This window comes from Lepidochelys olivacea (genome assembly GCF_965140295.1).
Source record: "Lepidochelys olivacea isolate rLepOli2 genome assembly, chromosome: 24".
NCBI classification, from domain to species: domain Eukaryota; kingdom Metazoa; phylum Chordata; order Testudines; family Cheloniidae; genus Lepidochelys; species Lepidochelys olivacea.
Genome location: NC_140434.1, coordinates 5597028 through 5612474, shown reverse-complemented (window position 1 = coordinate 5612474; position 15447 = coordinate 5597028). Strand labels below are relative to the sequence as shown.

General features: G+C 53.6%; 1 protein-coding gene across 1 annotated transcript; it reads left to right on the top strand.

Moving 5' to 3' along the window:
• Window positions 1–1161: 1161 nt before the first annotated feature.
• On the top strand, window positions 1162–2391 carry RXFP4 (relaxin family peptide/INSL5 receptor 4; the record flags this gene model as incomplete). Its single annotated transcript, XM_084613614.1, has 1 exon — window positions 1162–2391. One exon carries the CDS (start codon window positions 1162–1164, stop codon window positions 2389–2391), a length of 1230 nt encoding a protein of 409 aa, XP_084469740.1.
• Window positions 2392–15447: the final 13056 nt, after the last annotated feature.

Below are 15447 nucleotides of genomic sequence, written 5' to 3'. Positions count from 1 at the left end.
GGCCACAACTTCCCAGTGAGGCAGCAGTGTCTAGTGGATGGAGCAGGGCGCTCCGACTGACTAGCCACCGGTTTTGCTGGGTGACCTTGGGCAAGTCAAGACCCTTCTCTGTACCTGTTCCCTGGCTGCAGGGAAGGAGCGTTACAATGCAATGGTTACGCTGCAAACCCCCACAGCTCAGGGAAGTTGATTTGTATCCACTGGAATTTAAATTCAGGGCAACGTTGGTATTGACATTCGAATTTTGTTGCTACAAAACACCTGAATGTTGGACCCAAAAGCTGTCCTGACACTGGCCCTTTAAAATACACTCCCTCCCCCCTCACCACACACACACACACACACACACACACACACGCTGGGCCTGATTCTGATCTCCCTTCCTCCAGGGTAACTAGATTAGTCACCTGGTGCAGTGACTTAGACCGGCGCAAAGAGGGTGCCAGCCATGAGAGGGCCAAAGGAGAATCAGAACCCACCCAATTCATTCCTGATTCACCCCAGGGCCCGTGGCCCAGCCGGGCTTGCTGCATGCACCAGCGGTTGCTTTGGAAGTCTCACCTTAGCATTGGCTGCAGGTAAACAGCTGAACAGAGAGTCCAGCAGCGAGGAGGGTGGGGAGGAGGTACCTTTGTTCCATGTGCTCCAGGAATGAAGGAGGAGTCTTGCCCTGCCCCTCGGGAGGGCCAGCCTTCAGTTGCTCGAGTGTCACACACACCCAGGACAGCTCTTCTGCCTTGCACAGTTCAGCCCACACCCCCTGCGCGGCTGGACTCAGGAGCGCAGGAGAGAGGAGGTCGGCCAGCCTGCATCGATTGCCACCGACGTGGGAGGCCCAAGGGCGATGCAGGAGCTCAAGGGCCGACTCGTGCCTGAAGGATTCCCCCTCCCAGCTGTGCGAGCCACCGCTGGCTTATTGCATGGGGCTGTCCCGGTTTCCGTGCCGCGGACCCAGTGGTGCGTGCATTCAGGGTGAGCGGAGCTGCATGGAAGAGCACTGACAGGGAATGGGCTGGCTTCGGGCAAGGATGGCTGCACTGGCCACGTGGTGAGTAGAGGGGCCACTCTCCTCCTCCGCGCGCCGGGTGCTGTACGTCCCCAGTGCCACAACCCCTACCCCCCAGCTGGGAGGAGAGTGTGTTGAACATGCAGGAAGGGGGGATGGGGCAGTTGAACAGCTCAGCACGGCCCAACTTCGGGAACAAATCTTTGCTGGACGCTTGGGGGCTGAGCGGGGATGATGCAGCCTCCGTCCCGGCTGATGGGATCTTCGGCCTGCGGATCCTCATCTCCAGCGTCTACTTGGTGGTGTGCACCGTGGGGCTGCTGGGCAATTCCATGGTCATGTACTTGGTCCGGGCCCAGAAGGGCAGGCCGGCCTCTCCCATAGACGTCTTTGTCTTCGGCCTGGCGCTGGCTGACTTCCACTTTGCCCTGACCCTGCCCTTCTGGGCAGTGGAGACGGCCCTGGATTTCACTTGGCCCTTCGGCAATGTCATGTGCAAGCTGGTCCTCACCTTGACCGTCCTGAGTGTCTACGCTAACGTCTTCCTGCTCACCACCATGAGCGTCACCCGCTACTGTTCCGTGGCCTCTGCCATCAGGCCCGGCCTCAAGCTGACCGCCAACCTGGCCAAGTGGATCACCGTGGCTCTTTGGGCCGCAGCCTTGGGAGCCACTGTACCCACCGCCATCTTTGCCACGGTGACAGATGTGGTCGGGGTGGAGTTGTGCCTGCTCAAGTTCCCCACCAACCGGTGGCTGGGAGTGTATCACCTCCAGAAGGTGCTGGTGGCCTTTGTGGTGCCCTTGGTCATCATCTTGGCCTCCTACCTGCGGCTCCTGAGCTTCCTCCAACAGCACCGTGTCAACACCAACAACCCCAGGAGGCAGAGCCAGATTGCCACGTCTGTCTGGCTAGTGGTCACCTCCTTCTTCGTCTGCTGGTTCCCCAACCACATGGTGACCTTCTGGGGGGCCCTGGTGAAGTTCAGGGCTGTCCCCTGGGACAAGACCTTCTACTTCCTCCACACCTACATCTTCCCCCTCACCACCTGCCTGGCCCACAGCAACAGCTGCCTTAACCCTGTCATCTACTGCCTGATGCGGAGGGAGTTTCGCAGGGCTCTGAAGGAGGCTTTCTTGAGCCTCTTGGCCCAGGCTTCCTCCTACCTGCCTTCCTCCACCAGCAAGGGAAGGGAGGAGGGCACCGCCCAGGTGGTACTGCCCTTGCACCAGAGGGGCACCCCCAGCAGCCTACAGGTGGCAGAGAAGGAATACGCCCTGCTGTCTACCACCATCACCGTCATGCCTGAGCTGAGAGCCGAGGAGGCCAGCCCGCAGGGCGAGGTAGGGACAGCCCTGGGGCAGGCTTCAACGAGGAGATACTGAAATGACCGCTGGTGAATCACGGCCTCTAAAACACATGGGTGGCTTTTGGGCTAACATCAGAGGAGCCTGGGCTAGCAGGGCATGGGGCTGCCGTTAGCACAGGTCGTGATCTTTTGCACCCAACCTAACTGGAGGTCTTTTGCGGTGCAGGCCGGCGAGAGCAGCGATTCCACTGTATTCCTGTGAGGAATGACAGGACCTGACTCTGGAGATGGAACTCCACCCAGGGCTCCTTCCTCTAGCCCTAACACTCCTGAGACTTGGGAGAAGCAAAGACGGACTTCGTGGCCCTTATTTCCACAGGGCATCCCACAAGAGCCCCAGAGCCAAGCGAACCTTGGAGGAGCTCAGCCCCTTCCCTGCTGACGACCGGTCTGATGAGCCGGATGGCACCTGCATTTGAGTTTCGTGGCTCCTGGCTTTACATTTCCTTTGGCTTCATTTGCCTCTGTCAGCTGCTGATAGGGCAGACATCACTGGAGATCCTGTCCTGTAGTGGTCTTGCCACCATCCAGGGATTGAAACCCACAGAGGACTCCAGATCTTAAGGAGGACTTCAGCACATGCCCGCAGATCCCAGGACCTTCCCCGCTTGCACCCACAAGGCAGCTTGCGACTTGAAGACCTATATGTGTGCACCTCTTGACCCCTCTAAGGAGGGTGCAGCGGGCTTTGGCATCTCCTGCCGGGTCTGCGGAGCAATGGCCAAGCCCAGATGCAAGAGCTTTTTATGGAGCAACTCTTCCCACGGGCCTGGGGTGGTACCCTCGCCGAAGAGGGCCAGGTAGGTTTCCTCTTCAGAGTCCTGCTGGCAGCCTGAGGGCGGCAGAGCCGTCTACCCTGAACAGCACAAATCATGTTCCCCGTCGGGGCAATTCCCCCAGCCTAAGCAGTGCAGGTGGGTGAGGAATTGAATTACGATCTCCCAGCAGGCCAGTGTCCCCGACCCACCCACCCACAAAGCACTTGGGGCCAAAGCAATCGTCAACTGCACTGTAACCCCGAGGCCAATGGGGTTGGTTACTCCAGGGGTCAGTCTGGCTTAGTAAACGGTGGCATAACTTTCCCTGGGCAGAGGGGTGAGTGTGTGTGCGGCCCCTCCGTACAAACTCACTTCTGCATACACTTCCGGGATTCCTACATGCTCAGTGCATGGGGGTCCTTGCCCACTCACCTTAAACCCCAGATGTCCTTGTTCTTATCGCCCATCTCTGTTCTGCCGGGCGCCCCCAACCTCCAACCCTGGACAGACGGAAGATGGCTCTGTTTCACGGCTAGATTCAGCAAGATCGGCCGGGGGGAAAAAAGAAAAGCCAACTCTTTGGCTCCCAGATTTATGGGGCTCGCGTGAGGTATTATCGACTCCAGCCTGTGTCAAAGTCTAGATCAAGGCGGGGCTGATGCTGCTCCCAGCACCTGATTTGGCTCCAGGGAAGAGGTTAATGAGGAACTATACCGCGGCTGAAAACATAAGCCCTGGTAATGCTTCCAGCTGTGAGGAAGCACAAGTGTTAGCCAGGCTGAGGCTGCCCCTTCTCCCCCCCCACCCGGTCTCGCCCCAAACCGCTGGAGCAGATGGATTCCTTCGCGAGGGAATGTTCCACAGCATTATCCAGCACACGAAGGGTTAAAAGGGTTAAATCCATCCTAAGGGCTTGATTGTGGTTGGTGCTAAGCTCCAGCCGCTCCTATTGAAGTAGGGCAGGAACGTCGCGGGTGGGGAGAGAACAAACCTGATCGTCACGCAGGGTTTGTGCCTGTTGAACGACTTTGGCCTGATCGTCCAACTGAATGGGATTAAATCAGTCAAACTCCGAGTGTGGATGTAATAAAGGTGCTGTGTGGCCTAGCAGATAGAGCACTGGGACTTAGGAGACATGAGTTCCAGTCCCTTCTGGGTGACCCAGGGCAAGTCAAGGCCCTGCTCTGTACCTCAGTTTCCCCATCAGTAAAATGGGATGATCCCAACCTCCTTTGGAAAGTGCTTTGAGATCTGCTGATGAAAAGCTGTAGGAATTATTATTATTATAATGGTAGAGCCCTTTCCCTTTTGGTCACAGGGGCCACGCCTTCAGGAAAAGAGAAGTTTTACCCCTCTAGTATGGATACAGATAAGCAATACCAATAAAACTGCTTTAACTATACCAGTGTAATTAAAGCTTGTGTGCAGAGAAGCTCTTTGGGAGAAAATATGATTCACTTGTTCCTATAGCTATAATTCACTCCCAGCCATCTGATTTATGAATTGCTTTGCAATGCTGCAATTAACGTAGGCAGTACGTGTGGTGTGGTGTGTGTGGGGGGGGATCGTCATAAAGGACCATCAAGAAGGGACAAATCAAAAAGGTAATCAGCTCCCAGCCCTTGAGCAAACACAAAATCCCAGCCCGTCGGGGGACAAGCAGGCCCATTTCCTGTTTACAGAAATGAAATTTTGATTGGAGTCAACTCTGAAACCAGGGCCACTGTTTTGCTGGGAAAGGAGCAAAGCGATGGCCTAGACGGAGGAGTTTAATTGCACCCATGTCATGACTAAGGGGACGGAACCTTTTGCAGGGTTCAGCACATGGAGTCAGAGCAGGCTTTTTCCAAAGAGCCCATTGAGGTACCAAGATAAGTGGCTCCATGGTCAACGGAGCTCAGAACATTCAATTCTGGCCTTAAATATCCTAATGGGATGCTGAGCACTCGTGAAAAATCTGGCCCTGATTTAGGGGCATCAAGAGGAGATGAGCACTAGGGGAAATCGTAGAATCATAGAAGATCAGGGTTGGAGGAGACCTTGGGCGTCATCTAGTCCAACCCCCCACTCAAAGCAGGACCCATCCCCAACTAAATCCTCCCAGCCAGGGCTTTGTCAAGCCGGGCATTAAAAACCTCTAAGGATGGAGATTCCACCACCTCCCTAGGGAACCCATTCCAGTGCTTCACCACCCTCCTAGTGAAATCGTGTTTCCTAATATCCAATCTAGACCACTCCCACTGCAACTTGAGACCATTGCTCCTTGTTCTGTCATCTGCCACCACTGAGAACAGCTGAGCTCCATCCTCTTTGGAACCCCCCTGCAGGTAGTTGAAGGCTGCTATCAAATCCCCCCTCGCTCTTCTCTTCTGCAGACTAAATAAGCCCAGTTCCCTCAACCTCTCCTCATAAGCCATGGGCCCCAGCCCCTTAATGATTTTTGTTGCCCTCCGCTGGATTCTCTCCAATTTGTCCACATCCTTTCTGTGGTGGGGGGCCCACAATACTCCATTACCCCATTTGTGGGTGCTGGGAAATTGTCTTTAAAATCTGGCTTGACATGGGCATAATGGGGAGCAATGGTCAAGTTAAAAACAGTATTTACAGGAAGACATTTTTTTACTGGGGAAGTGTGGCCAACCCCAAGTGTTCAAAACTCAGCAGGTTGAGGGAAGGGGGTTAAGCCAATCACAAGATTTTGTCAGATCATTGAAAATCTTTTCTCCTACACAACCCACCTATGGTATCATTCAAAAATCCTGAGCCCAGAAGGCTGATTGCAGATTTTCCATCAAAACTGATGTTTGAGGGGAAAATCGGGTTTTCAGCTAAATGGAATGTTTCACAAAAAAACACCTACTCTGTGCAGACAGTTTGATGTTTCATCAAAAAACCAAATGCCCCCAAAGTAAAACATTTTGTTTTGGAAATGCCTCCATGTGCTTCATAGGAATTGTAGTTTTAGGGCCACATGCTCCCTTTCTCCTCTATTGGCTAGGCTCCCTGGTCAGGCAACTTCTCCCACAATGCACCATGGCCACGTGACTGCCATGATGCATCAAGAGGGGAGACTGTAGTGCATCATGGGAGATGGAGTATGACCAGTGAGTCCAGCCCACAAGGGGGAATGGGAGCATGAAGCACCCAAACTACAACTCCCACGATTCACTGGGGCAGCATTTCAGAATCACAATGCATTGGTTTTGAGAAAAGATATGAAAATTGTCATAAAAACTTTCCCAATTTTACTGACATTTTGAATGTTTCACACCCAAAAGGGCTGGAAAAGGCAAGGCAAGGTCACAAACATTTTGTCGACATTTATTTCCACTTGTCGATGATTGAAAAAATGTCCACCGTCTCCAATTCAGAACTCCAACTCATGTGACACATGCAACTAACTGGTGTGGTGTGCATTATGGTGTGAGACCAAAAGAGCTAGCCAGATACCATTTGATCAGCAAACATTTGATAATTTTTCAGCCGGTTTGCAGACCAGTTGCAAAAAGGAAGGGAAGCAAATAAATTATTCACTATGATTTAGCTGGCAACACTAGCGATAGAGGGGCTGAGTCCTGTTTATGCTAAAGGCCTCATTCTGGTAGCATAAAGAGGCATTAACATGGGTACCATCCTGCCATTTCAAAGCTCTTTTACACTGTCAGGGTGTTTGTAAAATGGCCTTAGCTTGACCGACAATCTAGGGGGTAGTCAGTGTTCCTTCCAGAGGGGATAATCCCCGAGATGGTTATCAGCTGTTGTGTTTTCTTCCTGCTCTAAATGTAGCACACAGGAAAGCAACTCTGCTCATGGGTCTATTTTATGTTTCATTTTTTTCTCATTAGTCCCGCTGGGGACAGAGACTGGGGTAAAACCTGGGCTGTTTAGCAATTAATCTCGTCTGGCTCCTTAATCAAGGCTGTACAAACCACGCAAAGAAACTCACCTGTTTCTGTTCCAGAAGAGCCAGCCGAGATTGGAAAGGGCTAGACACGCTACAGAGCATGAATCAACCTCAGAAGCTCTCCTAGGTCCTTGTCTGGCCCCCATGATCACAATGCCCAAGAACTTTACAATCTGTAACACAGGTGTCCTCACAACGGCCCTGCGAGGCAGGGGAATGGAGACCCCAAGAGACTAATGGACTTCAATGAGAGTTAGAGGTCTAAAGACCTTGAAGGATCTGGGCCAAGATCACAGAGGAAATGTGTAGCGGAGCAGTGATTTGAACCCAGGTTTCTAATGTCCCAAGTTAAAGTCCTAACCATGTCCTCTCTTACCTGGTGGTTCTGAAACCTGCTAGCTGTTCGGGAGATACATCCCCAGGAAGCAGGTTATCCCTGCGCTGCCCCTTCCTCTGGGGCAGCTGAGGTGATGGGAAATCTGGTCTAGAAGGACCACAGGTCGGCTTGTAAAAGCGCTGAGGTCTGCAAACCTTCTGAGAGAACGCAGAGCCTGGGGCATCAGAAGAAACCCAGGAAGAGACTCAGGATGCTTGGCTGTCCTTGAGTTTATCACTCTGTCTGTGGGCCGACACCGGGAGTTCTAGGTGTGCAGGTCTCCGTCATACTGGGAATCTGACAGAGGCAGGTTCAAAGCCCCCTCTCTGGTGTTCAGGGGGTTTTGCATGGACAATCCAGTCTGATTCATCTCTAACGCATTCCCTCTCCAAAATCAAAGGCGGCAGCATCCCTGCAGAGCTGAGTTAATTGCTCTGGAGTTAGCTTAGCCCGAGAGACTCTGTAGTGCCCTGTGTCCACACCGGCGCTGAACTCACTCGTCTGGGGCACATGCCATGGCTCATAGGGTCTGAGCCAGTCTATTAATTCTTGCACAGCGGAGAACTTGTCTGTCCTTTCTGGGCACATGGGAAACTTGGCCCACAAAACTCACATAAAGCCACCTTCCTCCCCAAACACATAATGGTTGCGGAATCGCCTGCAAGCGAAAAAGATACAGCTGTCACCTTAATCTTCTCTTTGCAACAGCCTGGCTGGTTGCCGTCACCATATCGTATTGTCACCAGGGGAAGATTATGGCTTCAGGTGCTGGGGGGGCGGAGGGGGAGAAATTAGCAGCAGGTGCAGCAAAGATCTGGCGTTTCTTGCACTAAGCAATAAAAAACGTGGCTTGAAAAACAGGTCCAAAGCAAAGAATGGTTTGGAAAGTTTTCCTGCATTGGCGAGAGCGATTTCAGTTCCAAAAGAAAGGACAGGGGAGGACATCAGCCTGGGAAAAGCCATGCTGCTTTGACCTCATTCCCGCAACACCAGGCAGCCTGACCTGTGAGCAGCAGTGCCCAATTCTCTCCTGCCCTGCACTGCGTGCAACGCTGCACACCAGGGCCAAGTGGGTGTGGAATGCTTCCAGGTCACGGCCGTATTATTAGTCACTAGTTTTAGCACGGCACTGCCCAGGGAGAGCTCAGGAGTGGATCCCCAATGCGCTAGGTGCTGTACAAACCCAGAGGAGCCCCATACATCCACTTTGCACAGCTGTCCATGACTGCACAGGGTGATGGGGGGGGATTAGAAAGACAGCAGCTGTGTTTTTAAGGGACCCAATTCAAACTGTGCATGCAAAGCCATGTCTCTTTTTCAAGGGGTTTAGGGGAACTCTCTCCCTTTTCTGCTGAGCAGCACCCACTCAGTCGGATGAACCAAAGGGCGTTATTTCCATGCTCACTGGCTCCAGGCACCTGGACACTTACCTGGCAATGCTGAGAGCTGATTAACCCTTTCATGGCTGCAGGCTGCTGTCCATTAACTCAAGCACCTTGCTGCTTTCTCCTCTGCGGGCACCAACTTTCTCAGGCTGCTTGTCTAGGTACCTACCTATGGATTTAGGGGCCTGCCTGCAGGCACCCAAGTTGGAAAATATTTATTTTTTCAGGGACCACCATCAGATTCTCTCTCTATTGACTATGGCCACCCATTGCCATTATATCTGAGGACCTCCCGTGTCAAACCTGGGAGTAAAGGAGGGGGCTCATGGAGCCTCTGGCTTTTCTCCTTTCAGGGAATAAATAAATCTGCTTCTGGGGCAGGAGTTGTGGTTTGTTTTTAATGCTATTAATTGACTTTTTTTCAGATTGATTCTTTTGGAGGGAGGTGATTGGGGAGAGGTCCAGTTGGTTGCATTTCAGGGGAGGAGGGGATCAATGTGGCAAAATAAACCCTCTCAAAGCTCCTCCTTTCACCTCTGCCAAACCCCTAAGACTCACCCGTGTGACCCCACACCCAATGCGCATGGTGCTTTGTCCCCCCTCAGGTGCTGGTTGGACCATGCCCCGCCAAGACATGGCTCAGCCATGACTGGGGGACAGTGCCCCCACCTTGCATGGGTTACCCCCAGTGGCTCGAGAGGAGCTGAGCTACGTCACGGACACAGCTAATCTCCAGGAAGAGACGCCTCGTCCTCCTTCACCCCTCCTCACTTGTTAGTTCCAGCCACCTGCTGCCACTTGCCAGCCTCAGTTGTTAGCTCCTGGGGCACTGTCTCTTACCATGTTTTTGTACAGCACCTAACACAACGGGGCCCTGCTCTCAGGTGGGACCCTGGAGGCGCTACCGTAACAGAAATAATCCTTGAATAAAAATAATTTGTGGTTGTAATATTGTAAAGAGGGACTCCTTCCCCCATATGCAGAGAAAGTGACCTGTCTGCGTGCACCAGCTAATGGGATTTCCACCTTATACTGCAAACAGCCAGCCCCTCTGACTGCAGCTGTGAATGAGGACACTGGGTGCAAGGTTTGCCCCTCAGAAAGAAAGCTGGGCTGAAAACGACAATGCTTTTTTTTAATAAAATGATGCATCTCCAAAAGGATATTCTGCTTCCAGCTTAAAAGCTAGAACCATGGCTTCAGCCCGCAGGCATCAGACCTCCTTCCCCCCCCCTGCCCTGGAGAACGGACGCGCGAATGGAGGATGCATCAAAGAGATGCGAGTGCCGACGATACATGGACGTGGTTGCCGGGCGTGGGGCAGGCAGCATTTTCAGTCCTGGGGGATGGAGACTGGCAGTGCCCAGCTCTGGGCTGGGGAGAATCAGAGAGTCTTTTGCTCTTCACACAACACTGATGATACGAAGGACTCAAAAGGGAACAGCTGAGTTCCAAATACACGTTTACTAACGGTATAGGACCTTGCTGGCCTTGCTACCTGCATCTAGCTGCTATGGAGGATCTAAAACACAGAACACACTGAGCGCCCCTAGAAGGAACACATGGTATTTAAAGAGATACCGCTCTATTGCCATGCACTAGAGTAACCAATCACAGAGCAGGGATCATGCCTTTGCGGCAGACTGGGGAAGAGGGTAACTGCGGGATATGATCATTCCTGTTTCTCTCTCATCATCGTTAAAAAAGGGAATTACGTTAGTGCCAGTGGGAGGGCCAGAGAGACAGACAGCAGCCATAGATTCTTCACTTCCTGTCCTGCACCACTGCACAGCGCCCCATCCCAGAGGTGGCTGCATTGCACTGCTGGGCGAAGTGATTCCTTTATACACCAAACACATTAAGATGGAAGGTGCTGGAGTGAGCATCATTTTGCAAAGAAAATTAAACTTGACGGTGTGGTGAAGTAGGCAGGGCACTAGACTGAGACTCGGGAGACCCAGGCTTCATTCCTCTCCCTGTGCCTGACCTGCTTGAGTGACCTTGGGCAAGTCCCATCCTCTCTGTGTGCCTCAGTTTCTCCTCCGAACCTGTGTCTATTTGGACTGCCAGCTCTTTGGGGCAGGAACTGTCACTCACTCTGTGTCTATACAGCACAATGAGGCCCCAATCTTGGTTGGAGCTTCTAGGCAAAACTGGAATACAAATAATGTCATTTAAGTGAGTAACACCCCCACACACACACTAAACTCCCCCACCAGTCCCTCAAAATCCTGCTGGGCCAGGCTGCAGGCAAATGGTTCTCAAACTTCCGTACGGGTGACCCCTTTCACATAGCAAACCTCTGAGTGTGACTCCCCCCCATATAAATTAACCCCACCTTTTAATATATTTACCATTATAAATGCTGGAGGCAAAGCGGGGTTTGGGGTGGAGGCTGACAGCTCGTGACCCCCCCTGTAATAAGCTCGCGAGCCCCCCACATTGAGACCCCCTGCAGTGGAGGGGTTACTGGGAGCTGTCTGTGGTGCTGGACGTGCCCTGAGTCCAAGCATGAGCTGTCCAGTGCTGACGGGTCGCACTCAACCTCTAAGGAACTGGGGTTTTTAAACATAAGGTAAGGTGAGGGCCTGGCCCTGGGACACATCCACAGTCCTCAGCTCTCACTGATGGCTCAGCACCCAGCTTTCCCTGTCCAAAACCATCGTTCCAGTAGCCTGCGAGACCCCCACCAACACAGGCACCAGCTTGTAATTTTCCCCGGGGATGTTCAACCCTCACTCAGCCCCAGGGCCTGCCCCCACTCCACCCCTTCCCCTAAGCGCCCACCCCGCTTCTTCCGAGCCCCACTCCACTCCTGCCCCCAAGGCCCCGCCTCGCCTCTTCCTGCCCACTCCTCCCCTTCCCTCCCGCCACCTCCTGCACGCTGTTCTGTGCTGGAGTTGATCGGTGGGAGCTGCCAGTGGGTAGGAGTGTGGGGAAGGGAGGGGAGCTGGCTGCCGGTGGGTGCTAAGCACCCACTAACTTTTCTCCATGGGTGCTCCAGCCCTGGAGCACTCACGGAGTCAGCACCTATGCCCACAAAGATCAGGGATCCATTGCGCTGTGCAGACACATTCTGAGAGACAGGCCGGAGAAGCTTACAGACTCAGGATACAAGACAGACAACAGATGGATTGTTACCTCTGTTTTACAAATGGGGAAACTGAGGCACAGAACGATGATGTGACTTGTCCAGGGTCACACATGGAGTCTGTGGCAGAGCAGGGCATTGAACCCAGTGCTCCCAAGTCCCAGGCTAGGCCCCAAACCACTGGGCCTTTCTGTCAGCTCAAGGCAACTGCCACCTGTATTCCTCCTCTATGATCCCTCAGGGCCTCCCATGCTAGGCTCCAGACTCCCCAGCCATCACCTCCTTTGGGTAGGGACCTGCATCTCTCTCCCTTCTGGCCTGGCTATTGCCAGGCTAAGGAATTCCTTGCCTTCCAGGTGCTATCTGACTACCTCAACAGGCCTGCATTGCTTCTCTCCGCAGAGACAGTTCCCAACGTACCACCCCAGTTCTAAGCTACCATGCCGCTCTTTCCCAGCAAGCAGGTTTTATTCTTAAGGTAAAAGCAATACAGAGAAAACATATTTACAATCATAAAAGAACCTACACATGTGCTGATAAGCTCCCCAGAGATCACCTCCAACTCCAACGTGGGCTCTGGCAGGTGAGCAGCGCTTCCAACCCCACAAAGGGGTGTCCTGGGGTGTGGGTCTCATGTTCATAACACCTTTTTGCTCAGATTAAGAACAACCCTTAGCCAGATCAGCCAGCCAACGGGTCTCTTCAGAAGGCAGGATTTGGGGGTGGGTCATTTGCCTTTCCCTCTCCCCCCACGTGTTTCCTAACAAATTCCCCTCACATGCAGTGTCCCCAAAAGTCCCTCATCTTCCTAATAGCTCCCTGAGGTTGCATTAGTCCCATCGTCATCCTAAAGCAGGTCCATACACTCCCTCAAACATTTGCATTGTGAATAAATCGGGCTCCTAAAAACCATAATTCATTAAGGTTTGCCCAGGATATTGCAGGAAATCACCATCTGTTGCAGGTCCTCTCTCTCTCATGCCGGGGATCAGTAAAGGAAGCCTGCCACGAAATGGCTTGTAGGTCTGCACAATTGAAAAAAAGAAACTGACCGGGTCTTCTGGAAGAGTCTGCCAAACTGCATTTGCTTGGGGGGAAAGCTCCAGCACGAAGCAGAGAGGAAAAAACTGCAGCCATCAGAATGGAAGAATAAGGCCCAGCTTGACAAAGCCCTGGCTGGGATGATTTAGTTGGGGATCGATCCTGCTTTGAGCAGGGGATTGGACTAGATGACCTCCCGAGGTCCCTTCCAACCCTGAGATTCTATGAATTTTACCGAGCGCTGTTGAAATAGGCCTTAGTGACAGCCGACATCTCCAAGCATTACATTAAAATATAGGCCAGCCCCACAGCTAGTATGAACTGGCATAGCCCCATTGACTCAGATGGAGCTACACCAGCCGAGGATCTGGCCTCTGCTCCTTGGTATCTTGTCTTGCCTTTTTTGAAAGGACGAGCTCGTTAGAGCAAGGAACACATTTTTATCAATCTTTGTAAAGGGCTGGGAAACTTCCTGTCCTATTCATACGAGTTCGGCCCTGCTACCAGAGGTGAAAGTAAGCCGGTGCGCCCCGGGGTGAATCGGCTTCCCCAGGAGCAATTTACAGGGCCTGAGGCTCTCAGCAGCGGCTAGAGCCCCCGGCCCTTTAAATTGCTGCCAGAGCCCTGCTGCCGGAGCCCTGGGGAAGCGGTGGTGGGGCTCCGGGGACGATTTAAAGGGCCCAAGGCTCTGGCCGACGCTACCGCCCAGGGCCCTTTAAACCGCTGCCAGAGGCCCCAGCTGCTGCTGTTACCCCGGGGACGGGGAAGGAGGCACTTGCCGGTACAGGGTGGGCCGGGGCTGGCTCTGATCTCCCCCGGCCCCGCCCCTTTCGGGGGCCCCAGCCCTGTACTGGTAAGTCCCTAGACTTACTTTCACCCCTGCCTGCAACCCACAATCCTCTGCCCTTCCACAGCATCTCAGGCTCTCTGGCTGGCATTAGTGAGTTTAGCCTCACACCGCCCTTGTGAGGGAGGTTATTATATCCATTTTATAGGTGGGGAAACTGAGGCACGGAGCAGGGCAGGGACACTGTGGCAGAGAGGCACTGAGCCCACGAGGCCTGACTCTCAGCCCTGCCCTGCTCTAACCACTAGACCATTCTCTTCACATCAGGGGAACTGGAGGCAGCCCTTCAAGGAGGAAGGATGATCTTGGCCTTGGCCTGGAGATGTGGGTTCACGTCCCAGCTCAGCCAACAACTTCTTGTGGGACCCTGGATTCCTGGATCCCAGGCCAATGCTCAGACCCCTTCCCCCCCCCAGCTCCATACATGGCCGACAGCAGCAATAGCTCCTCCTCCCCACCTCCATGCTGCTGCTCGGCCAGCAGGGCTCAACCCTGCCCTGGAGATGGGGCGCTCGCACGCCACGCCCCGTGCGGTCACTGGCCTCCCCGTGAGGCCGCCGGCCATCCTGGTGTTCTGTAGAGATGCTGAGCTGCTGGCATGCCGCCAGATGAAATTAAAGTGCCAGGCGTTGGGGTCTCAAGTGCTGTGTTTAAGATGAAATTCTTCCCTAGTCACGGGACTCCAGGAGCTGGAGCTTCAAGCTTCACACCACACATCACGAGAGCTGGCAACACTGCAAACCAACGGTGAAGTGCTAGAGCGTAATTCCCTGGGGCTTTAACCAGCCAGAAAGGGAAGAGCCACATCTCCCCCCCAGCCCGCTTCCACGCAGCTGCCCCTTCCTTTCGTACTCCAGCCCGAGCAGCTGTGGGACCCATTAACCCTTTCCAGACGGCCATGCTTTTCCTTTGCCACAGCCTCGCTTTCCCTGGAGGAGCTGGCAAGGCTTCGGAGGACCTGGCTCATCGTAAAGCCACCTCACGGCCGACCCTTAACCCGAATCAATCGAGAGGATGGAAAGAGCCTTGGGCGATAGCTCCCCTCTAACAAGAAGGGGCTTGGAACCCAGCTGCCTTGCTCACATCCACGCTTAGAACTCAGCGCTGGTGTAAGTGGGCCGCTGGCGAAACTGGATTCGAACCTGTGCCCAGGAGGCTCAGTCCAGCAGGGTGTTTATCAAAGGGCCATCGATAGGCAGTGCAATCTAACACCATCTGCAGCCTTCATTCCCGTAATCAGCTGTTCCTCATTGACAAGGGCCTTAGATCAACACAGCCGTGAGATAAGAGGAGCCTGTCTGTGGGGTTGATTATTGTTCCACTGGCAGGAGTGCTGGTGGCCTCTCGCCCTGGAGACCGAGCCAGGGTTTCATGGCAGAGCCGCCTACAGCCAGCGCCTCAGCTGTGTCTTAATTAAAGTCGCTGGACGGGGAAACGGGAGGTGGGTGCATCATCCCAGGGGCTGCCTGAGTGTCTGTGGTGATGCAGAAGGGGCCAGGTTGCTGCCCACTCTCTGAGGGTCAGAGTCTCCTGAGGTTCTCTTTGCAGGGGGTTGCTACAGCCCCGAGCTTAGGTGGGTAAGATGGATAATCTGCAAAATCTTGGGTGGGCAACGCTGCAGAACAGCTGGGGGAGCGAAGGGGTGGGCAAACTAGAGCCGCTGCAGAACA